Consider the following 25,635-nt stretch of genomic DNA (forward strand, 5'->3'; position numbering starts at 1 on the left):
GCCCCTAAAAGGGTTTGGGGGGGGGGGTCCTGAGCCCCTCAGTAGCCAAACAGAAGGAAACAAAGAAGGGTCAGGGGAATCCTGAGCCCAAAAATGAACCCATAGGAGGGGGGTTATGGGGTCATGAGCCCCCAGTGGCCCCATAGTGGGGGACAAAGAGAAGCTGGGAGGGTCCTGAGCCCCCCCCCAATTGATCTCAGGAGCCACTTTGGGGGGGTTGGGGAGGGGGGAGGGGGGGGTTAACCTCTTCCTGGCTGATGTCGTCCATGGTGCCCTTGGAGAGGGGCAGTTTGATGTCCTGCATCTTGCAGGCCTGCAGCAGGTTGTGGCGGTCGCTGCGCTTCTGCTCCAGCTTTGTCTCGATGGCCGTCACCTCCTTCTGCAGGTGGGTCATTTCCCTGGGGGGCGGCGGGGGGGGGACACAGGGGGTCACAGAGCGCGTGCGTGGAGAAGGGAATGGGGCTGGGATGCGGTTGGCCCCGCCCACAGGCTCATAGCCCCGCCCACAGGCTCATAGCCCCGCCCACAGGCTCATAGCCACGCCCTTTGAACCATAGCCCCGCCCACTGAACCCAGGGTCCGCCCACTGGGTGAAAGACACGCCCACTGGCTCTAGGCCCCGCCCACAGCCTCATTGTCCCACCCACAGGCTTATAGCCACGCCCTTTGGACCAAAGCCCCGCCTACTGAACCCGGGGCCCGCCCACTAGCTCCAGGCCCCGCCCACAGCCCCATTGCCCCGCCCACAGCCTCATTGCCCCGCCCACAGGCTCATAGCCACGCCCTTCGAACCATAGCCCCGCCCACTGAACCCGGGACCCGCCCACTGGCTCCAGGCCCCGCCCACAGCCTCATAGCCCCGCCCACAGCCTCCTGACACTGCCCAGAAGAAAATAGCCACGCCCATAATCCCCTGGCCCCGCCCACAGGCTCATAGCCCCGCCCACTGACTCCAGGCTGTGCTCAAATGCCCGTAGCCCCGCCCACTGGCTCCTGGCCCCGCCCACATAAGAGCCCCACCCACAGACTAATAGCCACGCCCACAGCCGCCTGACCCCGCCCACAAGATCATAGCCACGCCCACAGACTCTTAGCCCTGCCCAGTGGTTCATAGCCACACCCTTCTGGCTCATAGCCCACCTCCAATTAAGCCCCTCCCCCTCCATCCCTGGCTCCGCCCCCAAATGCTCTGCACTGACCCCAAAGCCACAACCCCACCTCCAAAGCCCCTCCCCTCCCAATTACGCCCCGCCCCCTCCCAATTATGCCCCTCCCCCTCATCAAGCCCCTCCCCTCATCAAGCCCCTCCCCCACCATTTAAGCCCCACCCTCATTAAGCCCCGCCCCCTCCATCCCTGGCTCCGCCCCCAAAGGCTCTGCACTGATCCCAAAGCCACAACCCCACCTCCAAAGCCCCTCCCCTCCCAATTACGCCCCTCTCCCTCATCAAGCCCCTCCCCTCATTAAGCCCCTCCCCCACCATTTAAGCCCCACCCTCATTAAGCCCCGCCCCCTCCATCCCTGGCTCCGCCCCCAAATGCTCTGCACTGACCTCAAAGCTACAACCCCACCTCCAAAGCCCCTCCCCTCCCAATTACGCCCCTCCCAATTAAGCTCCTCCCAATTACGCCCCTCCCCCAATTAAGCCCCTCCCCCAATTAAGCCCCGCCCACTTGTTGGCCCCGCCCAGCTTCTTGCGGATCTCGTCCATCTCGTGGTTCTTGTCGTTGACCTCCGACTTCTTGGCCAAATGTTGGTTCTTCAGGTCCTGCAGCTGCGCCATCGTCTCGTCGATGATCTTCATGTGCCTCTGCTCCTCCTGGGGGGGGTGGGGGTCCCCAATTTTGGTGGGGGGGGGTCATAAGGTGTGGGGGAGGAAGCGGCGAGGAGAAGGGATGAGGTCAAAGTTGGGTGGGGGGGACACAAAGTTGGGTGTGGGGTCATCGAAGTTGGGTGGGAAGACCCCAAAGTTGGGTTGGAGAACCTCAAAGGTGGGTGGGAAGACCCCAAAATTGGGTACAGGGCCACCAAAGTTGGGTGGGAAGACCCCAAAATTGGGTATAGGGCCACCAAAGTTGGGTACAGGGCCACCAAAGTTGGGTATAGGGCCACCAAAGTTGGGTACAGGGCCACCAAAGTTGGGTATAGGGCCACCAAAGTTGGGTGGGAATCCCAAAGTTCGGTGGGGGGAACCCAAAGTTGGGTATAGGGCCACCAATGTTGGGTATGGGGCCACCAAAGTTGAGTATAGGGCCACCAACATTGTGTCTAGGGCCATGAAAGTTGGGTGGGAACCCCAAAATTGGTTATAGGGCCACCGAAGTTGGGTGGATACCCTAAAATTGGGTACAGGACCACCAAAGTTGGGTGGGAAGAGCTCAAAGTTGGGTTTGAAGACCCAAAATTGGGTATGGGGCCACCAAAGTTGGGTGGGAATCCCGAAGTCGGGTGGGGGGGGGGACCCCAAAATTGGGTATGGAGCCACCAAAGTTGGCTATGGGGCCACCGAAGTTGAGTGGGAAGACCTCGAAGTTGGATGGGAAGACCTGAAATTTGGGTTTGAAGACCCCAAAGTTGGGTGGGAACCCTGAAGTCAGTTATAGGGCCACCAAAGTTGGATGGGAACCCCAAAATTGGTTGGGAACCCCAAAATTGAGAGGGGAGGGGACCCCAAACTCCTCACCTTCTTCAGCTTCTCGATCTCGGCCTCGTCCTTGCGCACGCCCTGCTCCCACATCAGCACCTTCTCCTGGTCCTCCCGCAGCTGGTTGCGCTCGAAGTCCAGCTGGATGCCCAGCCGGGTCTTCTGGTTCTCAAATTCCAACCTGGGGGTGGAAATAGGGGTGGGGGGGGTCTGAATTTTCCCCATAATTACCCCAAAATTGGGTACAGAGACAGCGAAGGGGGGTGGGAACACTGAAGTTGGGTATGGGGCCATCAAAGTTGGGTGGGAAGAGCTCAGAGTTGGGTTTCAAGACCCTAAGTTGGGTATAGGGCTCAAAGATGGGTGGAAGCCCCAAAGTTGGGTATGGGGCCATCAAAGGTGGGTGGGAAGACCTGAAAGTTGGGTTTCAGGACCCAAAATTGGGTATGGGGCCACCAAAGTTGGGTGGGAAGAGCTCAAAGTTGGGATTCAGGACCCAAAATGGGGTATGGGACAACCAAAGTTGGGTGGGAAGAGCTCAAAGTTGGGTTTCAGGACCCAAAGTTGGGTACGGGGCCATGAAAGTTGGGTGGGAAGAGCTCAAAGTTGGGTTTCGAGACCTAAAATTGGGTATGGGGCCACCAAAGTTGGGAGGGAAGAGCTCAAAGTTAGGGGGGAACCCCGAAGTTGGGTATAGGGAACCAAATATGGGTGGGAAGACCCCAAAGTTGGATATGGGGCCACTGAAGTTCGGTGGGAAGACCTGAAAGTTGGGTTTCAAGACCCAAAGTTGGGTATGGGGCCACCAAAGTTGGGTGGGAAGAGCTCAAAGTTGGGTGGGAACCCTGAAGTTGGGTATGGGGTCACCAAAGTTTGGGTGGGAAGACCTCGAAGTTGGGTTTCAGGACCCAAAGTTGGGTATGGGGCCACCTAAGTTGGGTGGGAAGAGCTCAAAGTTGGGTTTCAGGACCCAAAGTTGGGTATGGGGCCACCAAAATTTAGTAGGAAGAGCTCAAAGATGGGTTTCAAGACCCAAAATTGTGTATAGGGCCACCGAAGTTGGGTGGGAACCCCAAAGTTGGGTATGAGGGCACCAAAGTTGAGTGGAAACCCCAGAATTGGGTATGGGGCCACCAAAGTTGGGTAGGAAGACCCCAAAACTGGGTTTCAGGCCCAAAATTACGTATGGGGCCACCAAAGTTGGGTGGGAAGACCCCAAAACTGGGTTTCAGGCCCAAAATTACGTATGGGGCCACCAAAGTTGGGTGGGAAGACCCCAAAACTGGGTTTCAGGCCCAAAATTACGTATGGGGCCACCAAAGTTGGGTGGGAAGACCTGAAAGTTGGCTCGAAGTTGGGTTTCAGCACCCAAAATTGGGTAAGGGGCCACCAAAGTTGGGTGGGAAGACCTCGAAGTTGGGGGGGAACCCTGAAGTTGGGTATGGGGTCACCAAAGTTTGGGTGGGAAGACCTCGAAGTTGGGTGGGAACCCCAAAATTGGGTATGGGGCCACCTAAGTTGGGTGGGAAGACCTGAAAGTTGGGTTTCAGGACCCAAAATTGGGTATGGGGCCACCAAAATTTAGTGGGAAGAGCTCAAAGATGGGTTTCAAGACCCAAAATTGTGTATAGGGCCACCGAAGTTGGGTGGGAACCCCAAAGTTGGGTATGAGGGCACCAAAGTTGAGTGGAAACCCCAGAATTGGGTATGGGGCCACCAAAGTTGGGTGGGAAGACCCCAAAATTGGGTTTCAGGCCCAAAATTGGGTATGGGGCCACCAAAGTTGGGTGGGAAGACCCCAAAACTGGGTTTCAGGCCCAAAATTATGTATGGGGCCACCAAAGTTGGGTGGGAAGAGCTCAAAGTTGGGTTTCAGGACCCAAAATTGTGTATAGGGCCACCAAAGTTGGGTGGGAAGACCTCGAAGTTGGGTGGGAACCCCGAAGTTGGGTTATAGGGCCTCTAATGGGGGTGGGGGGGTTCTTAGGGTTGGGGTCTCACCTCTTCTTGGCGATCTCATTCTGCCTCTTCACCTTCTCCTCCTCGAACTCGCGGATGTTGCGGACGCCGATTTCGCGGCAGAATTCCTCAAAAACCTCATCCTCCACCTTTTATTTGGGATGGGGGGGGGGTCAGGGTCGGCCCCACTTCACCCCCAGACCCTTAAAATCCCCCCGAATCCCCCCCACACCTGGTTCATCTTCTCCTTGAGGTCCTTCATCTCGCGCTCCCTCCCTTGGATGATCCTTTTGATGTCGTTGATGCGTGGCCCGAAGTTGGCCAACTCACTCTCCAGTTTGGATTTCTCCTGCGAGGAAAATGGGGGAGGGGGGGGGTCAGGAGAAGCCCCCAAAATTCCCTTCTTTCACCCCAAAGTTCCCAGCGGAAGGGTGGCATTGGGGGGAGGTGCTCCCAGTTTTGGGGGGTTGATGGCACGAAGCGGTGAGTAGGGGTGGTGGGATGGCTACAGAGTCGTAGAGTTTGGCCCCAAAATGGCAGAACGTGGCCTAAAAGTGGCAACTTTTGCCCTCAAAATGGCACAATTTGACTAAAAATGGCAACATTTGTCCTCAAAATGGTGGAATTTGCCCTCAGAATGGCACCATTTGGACCCAAAATGGCAGAATTCGGCCTAAAATTTGCCCTGAAAACGACAGAATTTGATCAAAAATGGCACCGTTTGCCCTCAAAATGGCACAATTTGAGCAAAAATGCCAACATTTGCACCCAAAATGGCAGAATTTGACCAAAAATGGCACCATTTGGCCCCCGAATGGCAGAATTCGGCCTAAAATTTGCCCTGAAAATGACAGAATTTGATCAAAAATGGCACCGTTTGCCCTCAAAATGGCAGAACGTGACAAGAAATGGCACCATTTGGCCCCAAAATGGCACAATTTGACAAAAAATGGCAACATTTGACCAAAAAATGGAATACTTTGACCCCAAAATGGCTCAACTCGTCCTCAAAATGGGATTTCTTGCCCCCAAATGGCACAATTTGACCCCAAAATAGTAAAATATCACCCCCAAATGGCACCATTTGACCAAAAACTGGAATACTTCGACCCCCAAAATGGCACAATTTGCCCCAGAAGTGACACAATTTGCCCCCAAAATGCCATTTTTTAGCAATTTGCCCCAAAAATGCTCAATTTACCCCAACATTTTGGCATTACCTGCAGGTCGAGTGCCAGGTGCCGCGTCTTGGTCCGCTCCCCAAAATGCCACAATTCACCCCAAAAATGGCACAATTTGACCCAGAAAAGCCACAATTTGACCCCAAAAGGGCCATTTTTTAGGAATTTGCCCAAAAATGGGCGGATTTGCCCCAAAACCACCTGCAGGCTGAGCGCCAGGTGCCGCATCATGGTCCGCTCCCACCTACGACTCACCTCCAAAATGGCCAAATTTCACCCCCAAAATGGCCAAATTTCACCCAAAAAATGTCACAATTTGACCCAGAAAAGCCACAATTTGACCCCAAAAGTGCCATTTTTGATCAGTTTGCCCAAAAACAGGCGGATTTGCCCCAAAACCACCTGCAGGCTGAGCGCCAGGTGCCGCGTCTTGGTCCGCTCCCACCTACAATTCACCTCCAAAATGGCCAAATTTCACCCCAAAAATGGCCAAATTTCACCCAAAAAATGTCACAATTTGACCCAGAAAAGCCACAATTTGACCCCCAAAGTGCCATTTTTTAGGAATTTGCCCAAAAAGGGGCGGATTTGCCCCAAAACCACCTGCAGGCTGAGCGCCAGGTGCCGCGTCTTGGTCTGCTCCCACCTACGATTCACCTCCAAAATGGCCAAATTTCACCCCAAAAATGCCACAATTTCACCCAAAAAATGTCACAATTTGACCCAGAAAAGCCACAATTTGACCCCCAAAGTGCCATTTTTTAGGAATTTGCCCAAAAAGGGGCGGATTTGCCCCAAAACCACCTGCAGGCTGAGAGCCAGGTGCCGCGTCTTGGTCCGCTCCCACCTACGACTCACCTCCAAAATGGCCAAATCTGACCCCAAAAATGGCCAAATTTGACCCAGAAAAGCCACAATTTGACCCCCAAAGTGCCATTTTTTATCAACTTGCCCAAAAACGGGTGGATTTGCCCCAAAACCACCTGCAGGCTGAGCTCCAGGTGCTGCGTCTCGGTCCTCTCCCACCTACGACTCACCTCCAAAATGGCCAAATTTCACCCCAAAAATGGCCAAATTTGACCCAGAAAAGCCACAATTTGACCCCAAAAGTGCCATTTTTGATCAATTTGCCCTAAAACGGGTGGATTTGCCCCAAAACCACCTGCAGGCTGAGTGCCAGGTGCCACATCTTGGTCCGCTCCCACCTACGACTCACCTCCAAAACGGCCAAATTTCACCCCAAAAATGTCACAATTTGACCCAAAAAATGGCCAAATTTGACCCAGAAAAGCCACAATTTGACCCCAAAAGGGCCATTTTTTAGGAATTTGCCCAAAAATGTGCAGATTTGCCCCAAAACCACCTGCAGGCTGAGCGCCAGGTGCCGCGTCTTCGTCCGCTCCCACCTACGACTCACCCCCAAAATGGCCAAATTTCATCCCAAAAATGGCCAAATTTGACCCAGAAAAGCCACAATTTGACCCCAAAAGGGCCATTTTTTAGGAATTTGCCCAAAAAGGGGCGGATTTGCCCCAAAAGCACCTGCAGGCTGAGTGCCAGGTGCCGCATCTTGGTCCGCTCCCACCTACGACTCACCCCCAAAATGGCCAAATTTTACCCCAAAAATGCCACAATTTGACCCAGAAAAGCCACAATTTGACCCCAAAAGGGCCATTTTTTAGGAATTTGCCCAAAAACAGGCGGATTTGCCCCAAAAGCACCTGCAGGTTGAGCGCCAGGTGCCGGGTCTTGGTCTGCTCCCACCTACGATTCACCTCCAAAATGGCCAAATTTCACCCCCAAAGTGGCCAAATTTCACCCAAAAAATGTCACAATTTGACCCAGAAAAGCCACAATTTGACCCCAAAAGTGCCATTTTTGATCAGTTTCCCCAAAAACGGGCGGATTTGCCCCAAAAGCACCTGCAGGCTGAGCGCCAGGTGCCACGTCTTGGTCCGCTCCCACCTACAACTCACCTCCAAAATGGCCAAATTTCACCCCCAAAATGTCACAATTTGACCCCAAAAATGGCACAATTTGACCCCCAAAGTGCCATTTTCTAGGAATTTGCCCAAAAATGGGCGGATTTGCCCCAAAACCACCTGCAGGCTGAGCGCCAGGTGCCGCATCATGGTCCGCTCCCACCTACGACTCACCTCCAAAATGGCCAAATTTCACCCCAAAAATGCCACAATTTGACCCAGAAAAGCCACAGTTTGACCCCCAAAGTGCCATTTTTTATCAACTTGCCCAAAAAGAGGTGGATTTGCCCCAAAACCACCTGCAGGCTGAGCTCCAGGTGCCGCATCTTGGTCCGCTCCCACCTACGACTCACCCCCAAAACGGCCAAATTTTACCCCAAAAATGCCACAATTTGACCCAGAAAAGCCACAATTTGACCCCAAAAGGGCCATTTTTTAGGAATTTGCCCAAAAACAGGCGGATTTGCCCCAAAAGCACCTGCAGGTTGAGCGCCAGGTGCCGGGTCTTGGTCTGCTCCAGGTCGCTCTGTGAGTATTTCAGCCTCATCTGCAGCCCGTGAGCCTGGGACTGAACCTGGCGCAGCTCTGCCTCCTTCCTCTTGGCTTTCATCTGCTCCTGGGGGGGGGGAAATGGGGGGGGGGGTCAATGGGGGGGGGGCGTGGGGGGGTCCTATGGGATCTTGGGGGGGGTCCTGGGGGGGAATTTTAGGGGTTTGGGGGGTTTTGGGGGGGGTTTTGGGGGGATTTGGGGGGTCCTGGAGGGTCTCTGCCTCCTTGTACTTGGCTTTCATCTGCTGCTGGGGGGGGGAAATGGGGGGGGGTCAATGGGGGGGGCGTGGGGGGGTCCTATGGGGTCCTGGGGGGGGGATTTTAGGGGTTTGGGGGGTTTTGGGGGGGGATTTGGGGGGTCCTGGAGGGTCTCTGCCTCCTTGTGCTTGGCTTTCATCTGTTCCTGGGGGAGGCAAATGGGGGGGGGGGTCAATGGGGGGGGCGTGGGGGGGTCCTATGGGATCTTGGGGGGGGTCCTGGGGGGGAATTTTAGGGGTTTGGGGGGTTTTGGGGGGGGTTTGGGGGGGATTTGGGGGGTCCTGGAGGGTCTCTGCCTGCTTGTGCTTGGCTTTCATCTGCTGCTGGGGGGGGGAAATGGGGGGGGTCAATGGGGGGGGCGTGGGGGGGTCCTATGGGGTCCTGGGGGGGGATTTTAGGGGTTTGGGGGCATTTTGAGGGACATTTGGGGGGGGTTTGGGGGGTAATGGAGGGTCTCTGCCTCCTTGTGCTTGGCTTTCATCTGCTCCTGGGGGGGGGAAATGGGGGGGGGTCAATGGGGGGAGCGTGGGGGCGTCCTGGGGGGGGGTCCTGGGGGGGGAATTTTAGGGGTTTGGGGGGTTTTGGGGGGGGGTTGGGGGGGATTTGGGGATTTGGGGGGTCCTGGAGGGTCTCTGCATCCTTGTGCTTGGCTTTCATCTGCTGCTGGGGGGGGGAAATGGGGGGGGGTCAATGGGGGGGGGGGCGTGGGGGGGTCCTGGGGGGGGGTCCTGGGGGGGGAATTTTAGGGGTTTGGGGGGTTTTGGGGGGGGTTTGGGGGGGATTTGGGGATTTGGGGGGTCCTGGAGGGTCTCTGCATCCTTGTGCTTGGCTTTCATCTGCTGCTGGGGGGGGGAAATGGGGGGGGGGTCAATGGGGGGGGGGGCGTGGGGGGGTCCTATGGGGTCTTGGGGGGGGTCCTGGGGGGGAATTTTAGGGGTTTGGGGGGTTTTGGGGGGGGTTGGGGGGGATTTGGGGGGGGTTTGGGGGGTCCTGGAGGGTCTCTGCATCCTTGTGCTTGGCTTTCATCTGCTGCTGGGGGGAGGAAATGGGGGGGGGCATGGGGGGGTCCTATGGGGTCCTGGGGGGGGGATTTTAGGGGTTTGGGGGGTTTTGGGGGGGGATTTGGGGGGTCCTGGAGGGTCTCTGCCTCCTTGTGCTTGGCTTTCATCTGTTCCTGGGGGAGGCAAATGGGGGGGGGGGTCAATGGGGGGGGCGTGGGGGGGTCCTATGGGATCTTGGGGGGGGTCCTGGGGGGGAATTTTAGGGGTTTGGGGGGTTTTGGGGGGGGTTGGGGGGGATTTGGGGGGGGTTTGGGGGGTCCTGGAGGGTCTCTGCATCCTTGTGCTTGGCTTTCATCTGCTGCTGGGGGGGGGAAATGGGGGGGGGGGTCAATTGGGGGGGGGGCGTGGGGGGGTCCTATGGGGTCCTGGGGGGGATTTTAGGGGTTTGGGGGGGCCTTTGGGTGGCAGCTATGGGGCGGCTATGGGGCAGCTATAGGGCAGCTATAGGGCAGCCATGGGGCAGCTATGGGGCGGCTATGGGGCAGCTGTGGGGCAGCCAGGGGGCAGCTATGGGGCAGCCATGGGGCAGCCATGGGGCGGCTATGGGGCAGCCATGGGGCAGCTCTGAGGTTACTATAGGATCCCTATGGGGTGGCCATGGGGCGGCTATGGGGTGGCTATGGGGCAGCTATGGGGTTACTGTAGGATCGCTATGGGGCAGCTATGGGGCGGCTATGGGGCAGCTGTGGGGCAGCCGTGGGGCAGCTATGGGGTGACTATAGGATCTCTATGGGGCGGCTATAGGGCAGCCATGGGGCAGCTATGGGGCAGCTATGGGGCAGCCATGGGGCAGCCATGGGGCAGCTATGGGGTGGCAATGGGGCAGCTATGGGGCGGCTCTGGGGTTACTGTAGGATCCCTATGGGGTGGCCATGGGGCGGCTATGGGGTGGCTATGGGGTGACTATAGGATCTGTAAGGGCAGCTATGGGGCAGCCATGGGGTGGCTATAGGGCGGCTATGGGGCAGCTATGGGGTGGCTATGGGGCAGCCATGGGGCAGCTATGGGGCGGCTATGGGGCAGCTATGGGGCGGCTATGGGGTCACTGTAGGATCTCTATGGAGCAGCTATGGGGCGGCTATGGGGCGGCTACGGGGCAGCTATGGGGCAGCTATGGGGCGGCTATGGGGTGACTATAGGATCTCTATGGGGCAGCTATAGGGCAGCCATGGGGCAGCTATGGGGCGGCTCTGGGGTTACTGTAGGATCCCTATGGGGTGGCCATGGGGCAGCTATGGGGCAGCCATGGGGCGGCCATGGGGCAGCCATGGGGCGGCTATGGGGCGGCTATGGGGCAGCTATGGGGCAGCCATGGGGCGGCTATGGGGCAGCTATGGGGCAGCCATGGGGCAGCTATGGGGCAGCCATGGGGCAGCCATGGGGCAGCTATGGGGCAGCCGTGGGGCGGCACCTTGAGCTCGTCGGTCAGGCGCTCCTTCTTGTCCTTCAGTTTGTCCACCGCCTTCTCGTCCCAGCGCCGCGCTTTGGCCTTCAGGTCGCTGGCGCCGCCAGAAATGACGCCGGACTTCTGGAACAGCGTCCCGTCCAGAGCCACCGTCTGGGGGGGGGGAGCACAATGTGTGGGGCTGAGACCCCAATGTGTGGGGCTGGGGGGGGGGGGGGGGCCTGATATGTGGGGCTGGGGGGGGGGAACCCAATGTGTGGGCCTGGGGTGGGGGGGGACCCTGATGTGTGGGGCTGGGGGGGGGAAGGACCACAATGTGGGGGGCTGAGACCCCGATGTGGGGGGCTGGGGTTGGGGGGGGGGGCCCTGATATGTGGGGCTGGGGTGGGGGACCCCAATGTGTGGGGCAGAAGGCTGGCAGACCTCAATGTGTGGGGCTGGGGGGGGAAGGACCCTGATATGTGGGGCTGGGGTGGGGGAGCACAATGTGTGGGGCTGGGGGGGGAAGGACCATAATGTGGGGGGCTGAGACCCCAATGTGTGGGGCTGAGACCCCGATGTGTGGGGCTGGGGTTGGGGGGGACCCCAATGTGTGGGGCTGGGGTTGGGGGGGGACCCCAATGTGTGGGGCTGGGGGGGGAAGGACCATAATGTGGGGGGCTGAGACCCCAATGTGTGGGGCTGAGACCCCGATGTGTGGGGCTGGGGTTGGGGGGGACCCCAATGTGTGGGGCTGGGGTTGGGGGGGGACCCCAATGTGTGGGGCTGGGGGGGGAAGGACCATAATGTGGGGGGCTGAGACCCCAATGTGTGGGGCTGAGACCCCGATGTGTGGGGCTGGGGTTGGGGGGGGACCCCAATGTGTGGGGCTGGGGGGGGGGAGCACAATGTGTGGGGCTGAGACCCCGATGTGGGGGCCTGGGGTTGGGGGGGGACCCTGATATGTGGGGCTGGGGTGGGGGAGCACAATGTGTGGGGCTGGGGGGGGAAGGACCATAATGTGGGGGGCTGAGACCCCAATGTGTGGGGCTGAGACCCCGATGTGTGGGGCTGGGGTTGGGGGGGACCCCAATGTGTGGGGCTGGGGTTGGGGGGGAAGGACCACAATGTGGGGGGCTGAGACCCCGATGTGGGGGGCTGGGGTTGGGGGGGGACCCCAATATGTGGGGCTGCGGTGGGGGAACCCAATGTGTGGGGCTGGGGGGGGGGGGAGCACAATGTGTGGGGCTGAGACACCGATGTGTGGGGCTGGGGTTGGGGGGGGACCCCAATGTGTGGGGCTGGGGGGGGGAGCACAATGTGGGGGGCTGAGACCCCGATGTGGGGGGCTGGGGTTGGGGGGGGACCACAATGTGTGGGGCTGGGGTGGGGGACCCCAATGTGTGGGGCAGAGGGGGGGCAGACCTCAATGTGTGGGGCTGAGAGCACAATGTGTGGGGCTGGGGGGGGAAGGACCACAATGTGTGGGGCTGGGGGGAGGGGGGGACCCTGATATGTGGGGCTGGGGTGGGGGACCTCAATGTGTGGGGCTGGGGGGAGGGGGGGACCCCAATGTGTGGGGCTGAGACCCCAATGTGTGGGGCTGGGGTTGGGGGGGGACCCCAATGTGTGGGGGTGGGGTGAGGGACCCCGATGTGTGGGGCAGAGGGGGGGCAGACCTCAATGTGTGGGGCTGGGGTGGGGGACGAACCCCAATGTGTGGGGCTGGGGGGGGGAAGGACCACAATGTGTGGGGCTGAGACCCCGATGTGTGGGGCTGGGGTTGGGGGGGGGACCCCAATGTGTGGGGCTGGGGGGGGTGAAAGCAATGTGTGGGGCTGAGACCCCAATGTGTGGGGTGAGGTGGGGGGGGGACCCCAATATGTGGGGCTGGGGGGAGTTGGGGGGCTGAGACCCCGATGTGTGGGGCTGGGGGGGGGCCCTCCCATTCATGGCTCCGCCCACCCGATGGCCCCGCCCCCAAGCGATGGCCCCGCCCCCCCTCGTCGCCCTGCTGCCCCCCAAAGGCGATGCACTCACCCCATATCCAGCCCCCCAGCACCATGGGGCCACCATTTATGGGTTCACCCCCCAACTTATGGGTCCCACCCCCCAACTCCTGGGTGCCCCCCCCCACCTTGTGGCGCTGCTGCCCCCCGAAGGCGATGCACTCACCCCCTACCACCATGGGGCCACCACCTATGGGTTCACCCCCCAACTTATGGGTCCCCCCCCAACTCCTGGGTGCCCCCCCACCTTGTGCCACTGCTGCCCCCCAAACGCGATGCACTCACCCCATATCCAGCCCCCCAGCACCATGGGGCCACCATTTATGGGTTCACCCCCCAATTTCTGGGTCCCACCCCCCAATTTCTGGGTCCCCCCCCCAACTTATGGGTCCCCCCCCCCACCTTGTGGTGCTGGTGCCCCCCAAACGCGATGCACTCACCCCATATCCACCCCCCCAGCACCATGGGGCCACCATTTATGGGACCACCCCCCAACTTATGGGTTCCCCCCCCAACTCCTGGGTCCCAGCCCCCAATTTATGCCCCCCCCTCCTACCTCCTTCCTCTTCTGCCCCCAAAGGCGATGCACTCACCCCATATCCACCCCCCCAGCACAATTGGGCCACCATTTATGAGACCACCCCCCAACTTATGGTTGTCCCCCCCAACTTATGGGTCCCACCCCCCAACTCCTGGGTGCCCACCCCCCAATTTCTGGGTCCCTCCACCCACCTTGTGGTGCTGGTGTCCCCCAAACGCGATGCACTCACCCCATATCCCCCCACCTCCTTCCTCTTCTGCCCCCAAACGCGATGCACTCACCCCATATCCACCCCCCCAGCACCATGTGGCCACCACCTATGGTCCCACCCCCCAACTCCTGGGTCCCCCCCCCACCTTGTGGCGCTGGTGCCCCCCGAAGGCGATGCGCCGGGCGTCCTCCACGTTGTCGCACACCAGGGCGTTCCCGCAGGCGTACTGCAGGGCCTTCTTGATGTGGGGGGGCTCGTAGCGGATCACGTCGATCACCAGCTTGGCCCCCTTCAGCTCCCGCAGCTTCTCGTCCGTGGGCTTCACCTGGGGGGGGGGCAGGAGTAAGGGGGGGGGGGATGGGGGGAGAGATGGGGGGGCAGAAGTGGGAGGGAGAGATGGGGGGTGGGAGAAATGGGGGGAGAAATTGGGGGGGAGAAGTGGGAGGGGGGAAGAAATGGGGGGGGAAGATATAGGGGAGAGAAATGGGGGGGTGAGAAATGGGAGGAGAAATGGGGGGAGAAATGGGGGGGGCAGAAATGGGGGGAGAAATGGGGGGGAGAAATGGGGGGGCAGAAATGGGGGGAGAGATGGGGGGGAGAAATGGGAGGAGAAATGGGGGGGTGAGAAATGGGGGGAAGAAGAAATGGGGGGGGAGGGATGGGGGGAGAGATGGGGGGGGAGAAATGGGGGGGAGAAATTGGGGGGCAGAAGTGGGAGGGAGAGATGGGGGGTGAGAAATGGGGGGGAGAGATGGGGGGGGAAGAAATGGGGGGGAGAGATGGGGGATGAGAAATGGGGGGAGAAATGGGAGGGAGAGATGGGGGGGAAATGGGGGGGCAGAGATGGGGGGTGAGAAATGGGGGGGGGAAGATATAGGGGAGAGAAATGGGGGGGTCAGAAATGGGAGGAGAAATGGGGGGGAGAAATGGGGGGGAGAGATGGGGGGGGCAGAAATGGGGGGAGAAATGGGGGGGAGAAATGGGAGGGAGAGACGGGGGGTGAGAAATGGGGGGGGAAGAAATGGGGGGGGAGGGATGGGGGGAGAGATGGGGGGGAGAAATGGGGGGGAGAGATGGAGGGGGGAAGAAATGGGGGGGAGAAATTGGGGGGCAGAAGTGGGAGGGAGAGATGGGGGGTGAGAAATGGGGGGGAAGATATAGGGGAGAGAAATGGGGGGGTCAGAAATGGGAGGAGAAATGGGGGGGAGAAATGGGGGGGTGAGAAATGGGGGGGCAGAAATAGGGGGGAAGAAATGGGGGGGGGGCAGAAATAGGGGTGAGAAATAGGGTGAGAAATGGGGGTGAGAAATGGGGGGGAGATATTGGGGGCAGAAATGGGAGGGAGAGATGGGGGGGGAAATGGGGGGCAGAGATGGGGGGTGAGAAATGGGGGGGGGAAGATATAGGGGAGAGAAATGGGGGGGTGAGAAATGGGAGGAGAAATGGGGGGGAGAAATGGGGGGTGAGAAATGGGGGGGGCAGAAATGGGGGGAGAAATGGGGGGGAGAAATTGGGGGCAGAAGTGGGAGGGGGGAAGAAATGGGGGGGAGAAATTGGGGGGAGAAATGGGGGTGAGAAATGGGGGGAAATGGGGGGAGAAATGGGGGGGGAAGAAATGGGGAGGGAGGGATGGGGAGGAGAGATGGAGGGGGGAAGAAATGGGGGGGAGAAATTGGGGGGAGAAATGGGGGGTGAGAAATGGGGGGGCAGAAATAGGGGGGAGAGATGGGGGGGGCAGAAATGGGGGGAGAAATGGGGGGGAGAAATGGGAGGGAGAGATGGGGGGTGAGAAATGGGGGGGGAAGGAATGGGGGGGGAGGGATGGGGGGAGAGATGGGGGGGAGAAATGGGGGGGAGAGATGGGGGGGAAGAAATAGGGGGGGAGAAATTGGGGGGCAGAAGTGGGAGGGAGAGATGGGGGGTGAGAAATGGGGGGGAGAGATGGGGGGGAAGAAATGGGGGGGAGAGATGGGGGGTGAGAAATGGGAGAAATGGGAGGGAGAGATGGGGGGGAAATGGGGGGGCAGAAATAGGGGGGAGAGATGGGGGGGGAAGATATAGGGGAGAGAAATGGGGGGTCAGAAATGGGGGGGAGAGATGGGGGGGGAAGAAATGGGGGGGAGAAATGGGGGGAGAAATGGGGGGGCAGAAATGGGGGGGAGAGATGGGGGGGGAAGAAATGGGGGGGAGAAATGGGGGGTGAGAAATGGGGGGAGAAATGGGGGGGCAGAAATGGGAGGAAGAGATGGGGGGTGAGAATTGGGGGGGGGCAGGAAATGGGGGGAGAAATTGGGGGGAAATGGGGGGGGTCAGAAATGGGGGGAGAAATGGGGGGGGAAGAAATGAGGGGGCAAAAATGGGGGCAGAAATGGGAGGGGAAGAAATGGGGGGGAGAGATGGGGGGGGCAGAAATAGGGGGGAGAAATGGGGGGAGAAATGGGGGGAGAAATGGGGGGGAGAGATGGGGGGTGAGAAATGGGGGGGAAATAGGGGGGGGAAGAAATGGGGGGGGAGAAATAGGGGGGAGAGATGGGGGGAAGAAATTGGGGGGGAAATGGGGGGGTCAGAAAAGGGAGAAATGGGGGGAGAAATGAGGGGAGAGATGGGGGGGGAAAAAATGGGGGGGGCAGAAATAGGGGGGAGAGATGGGGGGGCAGAAATGGGGGGGAGAGATGGGGGGGGTCAATAATGGGGGCAGAAATGGGGGTGGGGGTCAGAAATGAGGGGGGTCAGAAATGGGAAGGGTCAGAAATGGGGCCTCCCCACTTTTGGGCTCCTTTCCCCCACTTTTGGGCTCCTTTCCCCCACTTTTTGGGATCCCCTCCCCATTTTTGGGGTCCCAGAGCCCATTTTTGGGCTCCTTTCCCCCACTTTTGGGCTCCTTTCCCCCATTTTTGGCCTCCTTTCCCCCACTTTTAGGGGTGCCCTCCCCATTTTTGGGGTCCCAGAGCCCATTTTTGGGCTCCTTTCCCCCACTTTTGGGCTCCTTTCCCCACTTTTAGGGGTCCCCTCCCCATTTTTGGGCTCCTTTCCCCCACTTTTGGGCTCCTTTCCCCCAATTTTTGGGATCCCCTCCCCATTTTTGGGGTCCCAGAGCCCACTTTTGGGCTCCTTTCCTCCACTTCTGGTGGCCCTCTCCCCACTTTTGGCCTCCTTTCCCCCATTTTTGGAGGTCCCCTCCCCATTTTTGGGGTCCCAGAGCCCATTTTTGGGCTCCTTTCCCCCATTTTTGGCCTCCTTTCCCCATTTTTGGGCTCCCAGAGCCCATTTTTGGCCTCCTTTCCCCCATTTTTGGGCTCCTTTCCCCACTTTTGGGGGTCCCTTCCCCATTTTTGGGCTCCTTTCCCCCATTTTTGCTGTCCCAGAGCCCATTTTTGGTCTCCTTTCCCCCATTTTTGGCCTCATTCCCCCCATTTTTGGGTTTCTTTTCCCCATTTTTGGGCTCCTTTCCCCACTTTTGGGTGTCCGCTCCCCATTTTTGGGCTCCTTTCCCCCATTTTTGGCCTCCTTTCCCCCACTTTTAGGGGTCCCCTCCCCATTTTTGGGCTCCCAGAGCCCATTTTTGGCCTCCTTTCCCCCATTTTTGGCCTCCTTTCCCCCATTTTCGGTCTCCCACCTCCAGGTAGTCGAGGGGCAGGAAGGTTTCGGGCTCCCCTCGTTGCTCCTTGATGTATTGGATGCAATCCCTGCCCGTCTTCTCCGAATCCACGATGATGGCATCCATGTTTTTGCCCAGCACTTTGGTGACAGCAATCTGGTATTTCTTCTGGGTGGGTTGGCACAGGTCGATCAGACGGCCGTACTGGGATGGGGGGGAAGAAATGGGGGGTTAATGGGGGGTTAATGGGGGGATAAGGGTGGAAATTGGGGACAGGAAGGGGGTGGGGGTGAAAAGAGAGGGGTTGGGGCGAAGAAAAAGGGGAAAGGGAGGGGAGGGGGCAGAAAGAAAGGGGGAAATGGGGCAGAAAGAAGGGGGTGGGGGGCAGAAAGGGGGGTTGGGGGGTGAAAGGGGGGGAAATTGGGGAAAGAAAAGGGGGTGGGGGCAGAAAGAAAGGGGGTGGGGGGCGAAAAGAGAGGGATTGGGGCAAAAAAAGGGGAAAGAGAGGGGATGGGGGGGGCAGAAAGGGGGTGGGGGCAGAAGGAAAGGGGAAAATTGGGCAAAAAGGGGAAAATTGGGGAAAGGAAAGGGGGTGGGGGGCAGAAAGAAAGAGGTTGGGGTTTTGAGTTCTTCCAGTTGGGATTTTGAGTTCTTCCAGTTGGGATTTTGGCCTCTTTCACAGAATCACAGAATCACAGAATGACCTGGGTTGGAGGGGACCTCAAGGATCATGTAGTTCCAACCCCCCTGCCTAGCAGGGCCACCAAACATACACCTTTACTAGATCAGGTTGCCCAGAGCCTCGTCCAACCTGGTCTTGAACACCTCCAAGGACGGGGCATCCACAACATCCCTGGGCAGCCTGTTCCAGGACCTAACCACCCTCCTAGTAAAAAACTTCCCCCTAACATCCAACCTAAATCTTCCCTCTTTTAACTTAAAACCATTTCCCCGTGTCCTGCTATTATCAGCCCTTATGAAGAGTTTATTCCCCTCCTGGGAGTAAGTTCCCTTCAGATATTGAAAGGCTGCAATGAGGTCGCCCCGCAACCTTCTCTTCTCCAGGCTGAACAAACCCAACTCCCTCAGCCTGTCCTCATAGGGGAGGTGCTCCAGCCCCCTGATCATCTTCGTGGCCCTCCTCTGGACCCTTTCCAAAATCTCCATGTCTTTTTTGTACTGAGGGCTCCACGCCTGAACACAGTACTCCAGATGTGGCCTCACAAGAGCAGAGTAGAGAGGGACAATCACCTCCCTATCCCTGCTGACCACCCCTCTCCTGATGGAGCCCAGGATCCCATTTGCTTTCCGGGCTGCCAGAGCGCACTGCTGGCTCATGTTAAGTTTCTCATCTATCAGGACCCCTAGGTCTTTCTCTGCCGAGCTGCTCTCAAGGACAACTCCCCCCAGCCTGTACAGGTGCCTGGGGTTCTTCCGGCCCAAGTGCAAAACCTTGCACTTTGCCTTATTGAACCTCATTAGGTTCACCCGAGCCCAGCTTTCCAGCCTGTCAAGGTCCCTCTGAATGGCCTCCATTCCCTCCACCGTATCGACTGCACCACTCAGCTTGGTGTCATCAGCAAACTTGCTGAGGGTGCACTCCATTCCCTCATCGATGTCATTAATAAAGATGTTAAAGAGCACCGGTCCCAAGACAGACCCTTGAGGGACACCGCTCGTTACCGGCCTTTCCACCAGATTTGGATTTGGGGACCCCCCCAGTTGGGATTTTGAGCTCTTCCAGTTGGGATTTTGGCCTTTTTCCACCAGATTTGGATTTGAGGACCCCCCCCAGTTGGGATTTTGGCCTCTTCCAGTTGGGATTTTGACCTCTTCCCACCATATTTCGATTTGAGGACCCCCCCCAGTTGGGATTTTGAGTTCTTCCAGTTGGGATTTGGGCCTCTTTCCACCAGATTTGGATTTAGGGAGCCCCCAGTTGGGATTTGGGCCTCTTCCAGTTGGAATTTTGACCTCTACCCACCACGTTTGGATTTGAGGACCCCCCAGTTGGGATTTTCAGTTCTTCCAGTTGGGATTTTGACCTCTTCCCACCATATTTGGATTTGGGGACCCCCCCCAGTTGGGATTTTGAGTTCTTCCAGTTGAGATTTTGGCCTCTTCCCACCATATTTCGATTTGGGGACCCCCCCCAGTTGGGATTTTGAGCTCTTCCAGTTGGAATTTTGGCCTCTTTCCACCAGATTTGGATTTAGGGACCCCCCCAGTTGGAATTTTAGTCTCTTCCAGTTGGAATTTTGACCTCTTCCCACCATATTTGGATTTGAGAACCCACCCAGTTGGGATTTTGAGTTCTTCCAGTTGGAATTTTGAGTTCTTCTAGTTGGGATTTTGGCCTCTTTCCACCAGATTTGGATTTAGGGACCCCCTCAGTTGGGATTTTGGCCTCTTCCAGTTGGGATTTGGGCCTCTTCCCACCATATTTGGATTTAGGGAGCCCCCAGTTGAGATTTGGGCCTCTTCCAGTTGGAATTTTGACCTCTACCCACCACGTTTGGATTTGAGGACCCCTCCAGTCGGGATTTTCAGTTCTTCCAGTTGGGATTTTGACCTCTTCCCACCACGTTTGGATTCAGGGACCCCCACAGCTTGGATTTTGAGCCCCCCAGTCGTGATTTTCAGACCCTCCGGGTTGTGATCTGTACCCCCTCACCCCCCTGCCATACCACAGATCCGGGGTAGAGCCTCTTGATGCTGTCCATGATCTCTGCCTTCCTCTGCTGCCTGCTGCTCTCCTGGCGGTCGATGCGGGCGTCCCCCAGCTGCTCCATCACCTGGTTCAGCTCCTGGTTGATCTCATCGATCCGCCGCTTGGCCGACTCCACCTCGGCCGTCAGCTCGCCCTCCAGGCGCTTCTGCTCCTCCAGGGACTGCCTGGGGGGGGGCAGGGGGGGCGTGGGGCACTTTGGGGACCATGTGGGGACCCTCTGGGGCACTTTGGGGCCATTTGGGGCCATTTGGGGACCCTCTGGGGCACTTTGGGGACCTTTTGGGGACCCTTTGGGGCACTTTGGGGCCATTTTGGGCCATTTGGGGACCATTAGGGGCACTTTGGGGACCTTTTGGGGACCCTCTGGGGCACTTTGGGGCGATTTGGGGCCATTTGGGGCACTTTGGGGACCCTATGGGGCACTTTGGGGACCCTATGGGGACCCTTTGGGGCCAATTTGGGGACACTTTGGGGTCATTTGGTGATGTGAGGATTCTTGGAGACCCTTTGGGACCATTTGTGCCAACTTGGGGCCAATTTGGGGACACTCTGGGACCATTTGGTGACATGAGGACATTTTGGGGACCCTTTGGGGCCATTTTGGGGCCAATTTAGGGCCATTTTGGGGACACTTTGGGGCCATGCTTGGCCGACTCCACCTCGGCCATCAGCTCGCCCTCCAGGCGCTTCTGCTCCTCCAGGGACTGCCTGGGGGGGGCAGGGGGGGCGTGGGGCACTTTGGGGACCATTTGGGGACCCTCTGGGGCACTTGGGGGCCATTAGGGGCACTTTGGAGACCCTTTGGGGACCCTTTGGGGGCACTTTGGGGCCATTTTGGGCCATTTGGGGACCATTAGGGGCACTTTGGGGACCTTTTGGGGACCCTTTGGGGCACTTTGGGGCCATTTGGGGCCATTTGGGGACCCTATGGGGCACTTTGGGGAACTTTTGGGGACTCTCTGGGGCACTTTGGGGACCATTTGGGGACCCTTTGGGGCACTTTGGGGCCATTTGGGGCACTTTGGGGACCATTAGGGGCACTTTGGGGACCTTTTGGGGACCCTTTGGGGCACTTTGGGGCCATTAGAGGCACTTTGGAGACCCTTGGGGACCATTTGGGGCACTTTGGGGAACCATTTGGGGACCCTCTGGGGCACTTTGGGGCGATTTGGGGCCATTTGGGGCACTTTGGGGACCCTATGGGGCACTTTGGGGACCCTATGGGGACCCTTTGGGGCCAATTTGGGGACACTTTGGGGTCATTTGGTGATGTGAGGATTCTTGGAGACCCTTTGGGACCATTTGTGCCAACTTGGGGCCAATTTGGGGACACTCTGGGACCATTTGGTGACATGAGGACATTTTGGGGACCCTTTGGGGCCATTTTGGGGCCAATTTAGGGCCATTTTGGGGACACTTTGGGGCCATGCTTGGCCGACTCCACCTCGGCCGTCAGCTCGCCCTCCAGGCGCTTCTGCTCCTCCAGGGACTGCCTGGGGGGGGCAGGGGGGGCGTGGGGCACTTTGGGGACCATTTGGGGACCCTCTGGGGCACTTTGGGGCCATTAGGGGCACTTTGGAGACCCTTAGGGGACCCTTTGGGGCACTTTGGGGCCATTTTGGGCCATTTGGGGACCATTAGGGGCACTTTGGGGACCTTTTGGGGACTCTCTGGGGCACTTTGGGGCCATTAGGGGCACTTTGGAGACCATTTGGGGACCCTTTGGGGCACTTTGGGGCCATTTGGGGCCATTTGGGGACCCTATGGGGCACTTTGGGGACCTTTTGGGGACTCTCTGGGGCACTTTGGGGACCATTTGGGGACCCTATGGGGCACTTTGGGGACCCTATGGGGTACTTTGGGGCCATTTGGGGCCAATTTCGGGCCACTTTGGGCCATCTAGGGACACTTTGGGGCCATTTGGTGACATGAGGATTCTTGGAGACCCTTTGGGACCATTTGCGCCAATTTGGGGCACTTTGGGGACACTCTGGGACCATTTGGTGGCATGAGGACCATTTGGGGACCCTTTGGAGCCATTTGGGGCCAATTTAGGGCCATTTTGGGGACCCTCTGGGGCAAATTTGGGGCCATTAGGGGCACTTTGGGGACCCTAGGGGCACTTTGGGGACATGGGAACCCTTTGGGGACCCTTTGGGGCCAATTTTGGGACACTTTGGGGTCAGTTTGGGGCCATTTGGTGGCATGAGGACCATTTGGGGACCCTTTGGAGCCATTTGGGGCCAATTTAGGGCCATTTTGGGGACCCTCTGGGGCACTTTGGGGCCATTAGGGGCACTTTGGAGACCCTTGGGGACCATTTGGGGCACTTTGGGGACCATTTGGGGACCCTCTGGGGCACTCTGGGGCCATTAGGGGCACTTTGGAGACCCTTTGGGGACCCTTTGGGGGCACTTTGGGGCCATTTGGGGCCATTTGGGGACCCTCTGGGGCACTTTGGGGACCTTTTGGGGACTCTCTGGGGCACTTTGGGGACCATTTGGGGACCCTTTGGGGCACTTTGGGGCCATTTTGGGCCATTTGGGGACCATTAGGGGCACTTTGGGGACCTTTTGGGGACTCTCTGGGGCACTTTGGGGACCCTTTGGGACCACTTGGGGCCAATTTGGGGCCAATTTGGGGCCATTTGGTGACATGAGGACCCTTGGGGACCCTTTGGGACCATTTGTGGCCAATTTGGGGCCATTTGGGGACACTTTGGGGCCGTTTGATGACATGAGGACCCTTTGGGGGCCATTTTGGGGACCATTTGGGGACACTTTGGGGACACTTTGGGGCCATTTGGTGACATGAAGATTCTTGCGGACCCTTTGGGACCATTTGCGCCAATTTGGAGCCAATTTGGGGCCAATTTGGGGACACTTTGGGGCCGTTTGGTGACATGAGGACCCTTTGGGGGCCCTTTGGGGCCAATTTGGGGAAACTTTGGGGACACTTTGGGGCCATTTGGTGACATGAAGATTCTTGGAGACCCTTTGGGATCATTTGCGCCAATTTGGGGCCAATTTGGGGCCAATTTGGGGACACTTTGAGCCCATTTGGTGACATGAGGACATTTTGGGGACCCTTTGGAGCCATTTGGGGCCATGTTGGGGTCGTTTTAGGGACACTTTGGGGACTCTCTGGGACGACTTGGGGCCAATTTGGGGTCATTTTAGGGACACTTTGGGGACCCTTTGGGACCACTTGGGGCCAATTTGGGGCCATTTGGTGACATGAGGACCCTTGGGGACCCTTTGGGACCATTTGTGGCCAATTTGGGGACACTTTGGCGCCATTTGGTGACATGAGGACCCTTTGGGAGCCATTTTGGGGACCACTTGGGGACACTTTGGGGACACTTTGGGGCCATTTGGTGACATGAAGATTCTTGCGGACCCTTTGGGACCATTTGCGCCAATTTGGGGCCAACTTGGGGACACTTTGAGCCCATTTGGTGACATGAGGACATTTTGGGGACCCTTTGGAGCCATTTGGGGCCATTTTGGGGTCGTTTTAGGGACAGTTTGGGGACCCTTTGGGACCACTTGGGGCCATTTTGGGGTCGTTTTAGGGACACTTTGGGGACCCTTTGGGACCACTTGGGGCCAATTTGGGGGCATTTTGGGGACAGTTTGGGGACACTTTGGGGCCATTTGGTGACAGGAGGACCCTTTGGGCCAATTTGGGGCCAATTTGGGGCCAATTTGGGGCCATTTTTGGGCCCCCCCCTCACTTGCTGGTGGCGATGTACTCCTCCAACTTCTCGATGCGCTTCTGGTTCTCCTCGATCTCCCGCAGCTTCTGCTTGATTTTCGCCTGCATTTCGGGGCCAAAAAACCCAAATTCGGGTCCGTCCGTCCCCCAAGACCCCGATGTCCCCAAGGGGGTGGGGGTAGAAATGTCCCATAATGTCACCTCGGTCTCCACTTTTTTCCTCTCCTCCAGGTCCAGACGATCCTGATCGGCTTTTTGGTCCCTGTTGAATTTTTCCAATTCCTGAGCCAAAGTGGCGGCACGTTTGGAAGCTTCCTCCTTCAGTCGGTGGTATTTCTTCACCTGGGGGGGAAAGGGGGGGTTTTGGGGTGAAAATGGGGGGATTTGGGGGTTTGGGGGGGGGAACAGAGGGGTTTGGGGGGGGTATATGGGGGTGAAGGGGTGGAAAAAGGGGGGATTTGGGGAGAAATGTGAGGGTTTGGGGGAGGTATGGGGGGGAAAGGGGGGATTTGGGGGTGGAAATATGGGGGTTTGGGGGGAAAATGGGGGGATTTGGGGGTTTGGGGGGGGGAACAGAGGGGTTTGGGGGGGTATATAGGGGTGAAGGGGTGGAAAAAGGGGGGATTTGGGGAGAAATGTGAGGGTTTGGGGGAGGTATGGGGGGGAAAGGGGGATTTGGGGGTGGAAATATGGGGGTTTGGGGGGAAAATGGGGGGATTTGGGGGTTTGGGGGGGGGAACAGAGGGGTTTGGGGGGGTATATAGGGGTGAAGGGGTGGAAAAAGGGGGGATTTGGGGAGAAATGTGAGGGTTTGGGGGAGGTATGGGGGGGAAAGGGGGATTTGGGGGTGGAAATATGGGGGTGAAGGGAGGGAAAAGGGGGGATTTGGGGGTTTGGGGGGGAATGGGGGATATATGGGGGTGAAGGGGTGGAAAAAGGGGGGAATTGGGGAGAAATGTGAGGGTTTGGGGGGGATATGGGGGATTTGGGGGGGAAAAGGGGGGTTGGGGGTGGAAATATGGGGGATTGGGGGGAAAATGGGGGGATTTGGGGGTTTGGGGGGGGAACAGAGGGATTTGGGGGGATTTGGGGGCAAAAAATGGGATTTGGGGTCAAAATAGTGGATGTGGGGGCAAAAAAAGTGGCATTTGGGGGCGAGAAAGTGTCGATTTGGGGCAAAAAAAGGCGATTTAGGGGTGAAAAAGTGTCGATTTGGGGCAAAAAAAGGTGATTTAGGGCCGAAAATTGTCCTTTTGTGGCAAAAAAGGGTGATTTAGGGGTGAAAAAGTCTCGATTTGGGGCAAAAAAGGGTGATTTAGGGGTGGAAAAGTGTCCTTTTGGGTCAAAAAAGGCGATTTAGGGGTGAAAAAGTGTCGATTTGGGTCAAAAAAGGCGATTTAGGGGTGAAAAAGTGTCGATTTGGGGCAGAAAAAGGCGATTTAGGGGTGAAAAAGTCTCGATTTGGGTCAAAAAAAGGGTGATTTAGGGGTGAAAAAGTGTCGATTTGGGTCAAAAAAGGCGATTTAGGGGTGGAAAAGTCTCGATTTGGGTCAAAAAAGGGTGATTTAGGGCCGAAAAAGTGTCGATTTGGGTCAAAAAAAGGCGATTTAGGGGTGGAAAAGTGTCGATTTGGGTCAAAAAAGGCGATTTAGGGGTGAAAAAGTGTCGATTTGGGGCAAAAAAGGCGATTTAGGGGTGGAAAAGTGTCGATTTGGGGCAAAAAAAGGCGTTTTAGGGCCAAAAAAGTCTCGATTTGTGTCAAAAAAGGGTGATTTAGGGGTGAAAAAGTGTCCTTTTGGGTCAAAAAAGG

The 25,635-nt window shown here is 57.8% G+C and overlaps 1 protein-coding gene across 1 annotated transcript in view; it reads right to left on the bottom strand.

Annotated features, from left to right (window-relative positions):
* SMC1A (structural maintenance of chromosomes 1A) overlaps positions 1-25,635 on the bottom strand; it is a 57,955-nt gene that overhangs the window by 17,377 nt on the left and 14,943 nt on the right. Inside the window, exons 7-18 of the mRNA XM_090126553.1 lie at positions 24,027-24,167; positions 23,845-23,927; positions 20,065-20,272; positions 17,396-17,581; positions 13,925-14,104; positions 11,046-11,192; positions 8,245-8,382; positions 4,836-4,952; positions 4,646-4,752; positions 2,684-2,825; positions 1,674-1,819; positions 245-398 (exon numbers count right to left, since the gene is read on the bottom strand). Of these exons, the coding sequence (XP_089982679.1) occupies positions 245-398; positions 1,674-1,819; positions 2,684-2,825; positions 4,646-4,752; positions 4,836-4,952; positions 8,245-8,382; positions 11,046-11,192; positions 13,925-14,104; positions 17,396-17,581; positions 20,065-20,272; positions 23,845-23,927; positions 24,027-24,167 (1,749 nt within the window). The remainder of the gene's footprint in view (positions 1-244; positions 399-1,673; positions 1,820-2,683; positions 2,826-4,645; positions 4,753-4,835; positions 4,953-8,244; positions 8,383-11,045; positions 11,193-13,924; positions 14,105-17,395; positions 17,582-20,064; positions 20,273-23,844; positions 23,928-24,026; positions 24,168-25,635) is intronic.

The sequence above is a fragment of the Phasianus colchicus genome, chromosome 29 (assembly GCF_987193195.1).
Source record: "Phasianus colchicus chromosome 29, bPhaCol1.hap1.1, whole genome shotgun sequence".
Classification (NCBI taxonomy): Eukaryota; Metazoa; Chordata; class Aves; order Galliformes; family Phasianidae; genus Phasianus; species Phasianus colchicus.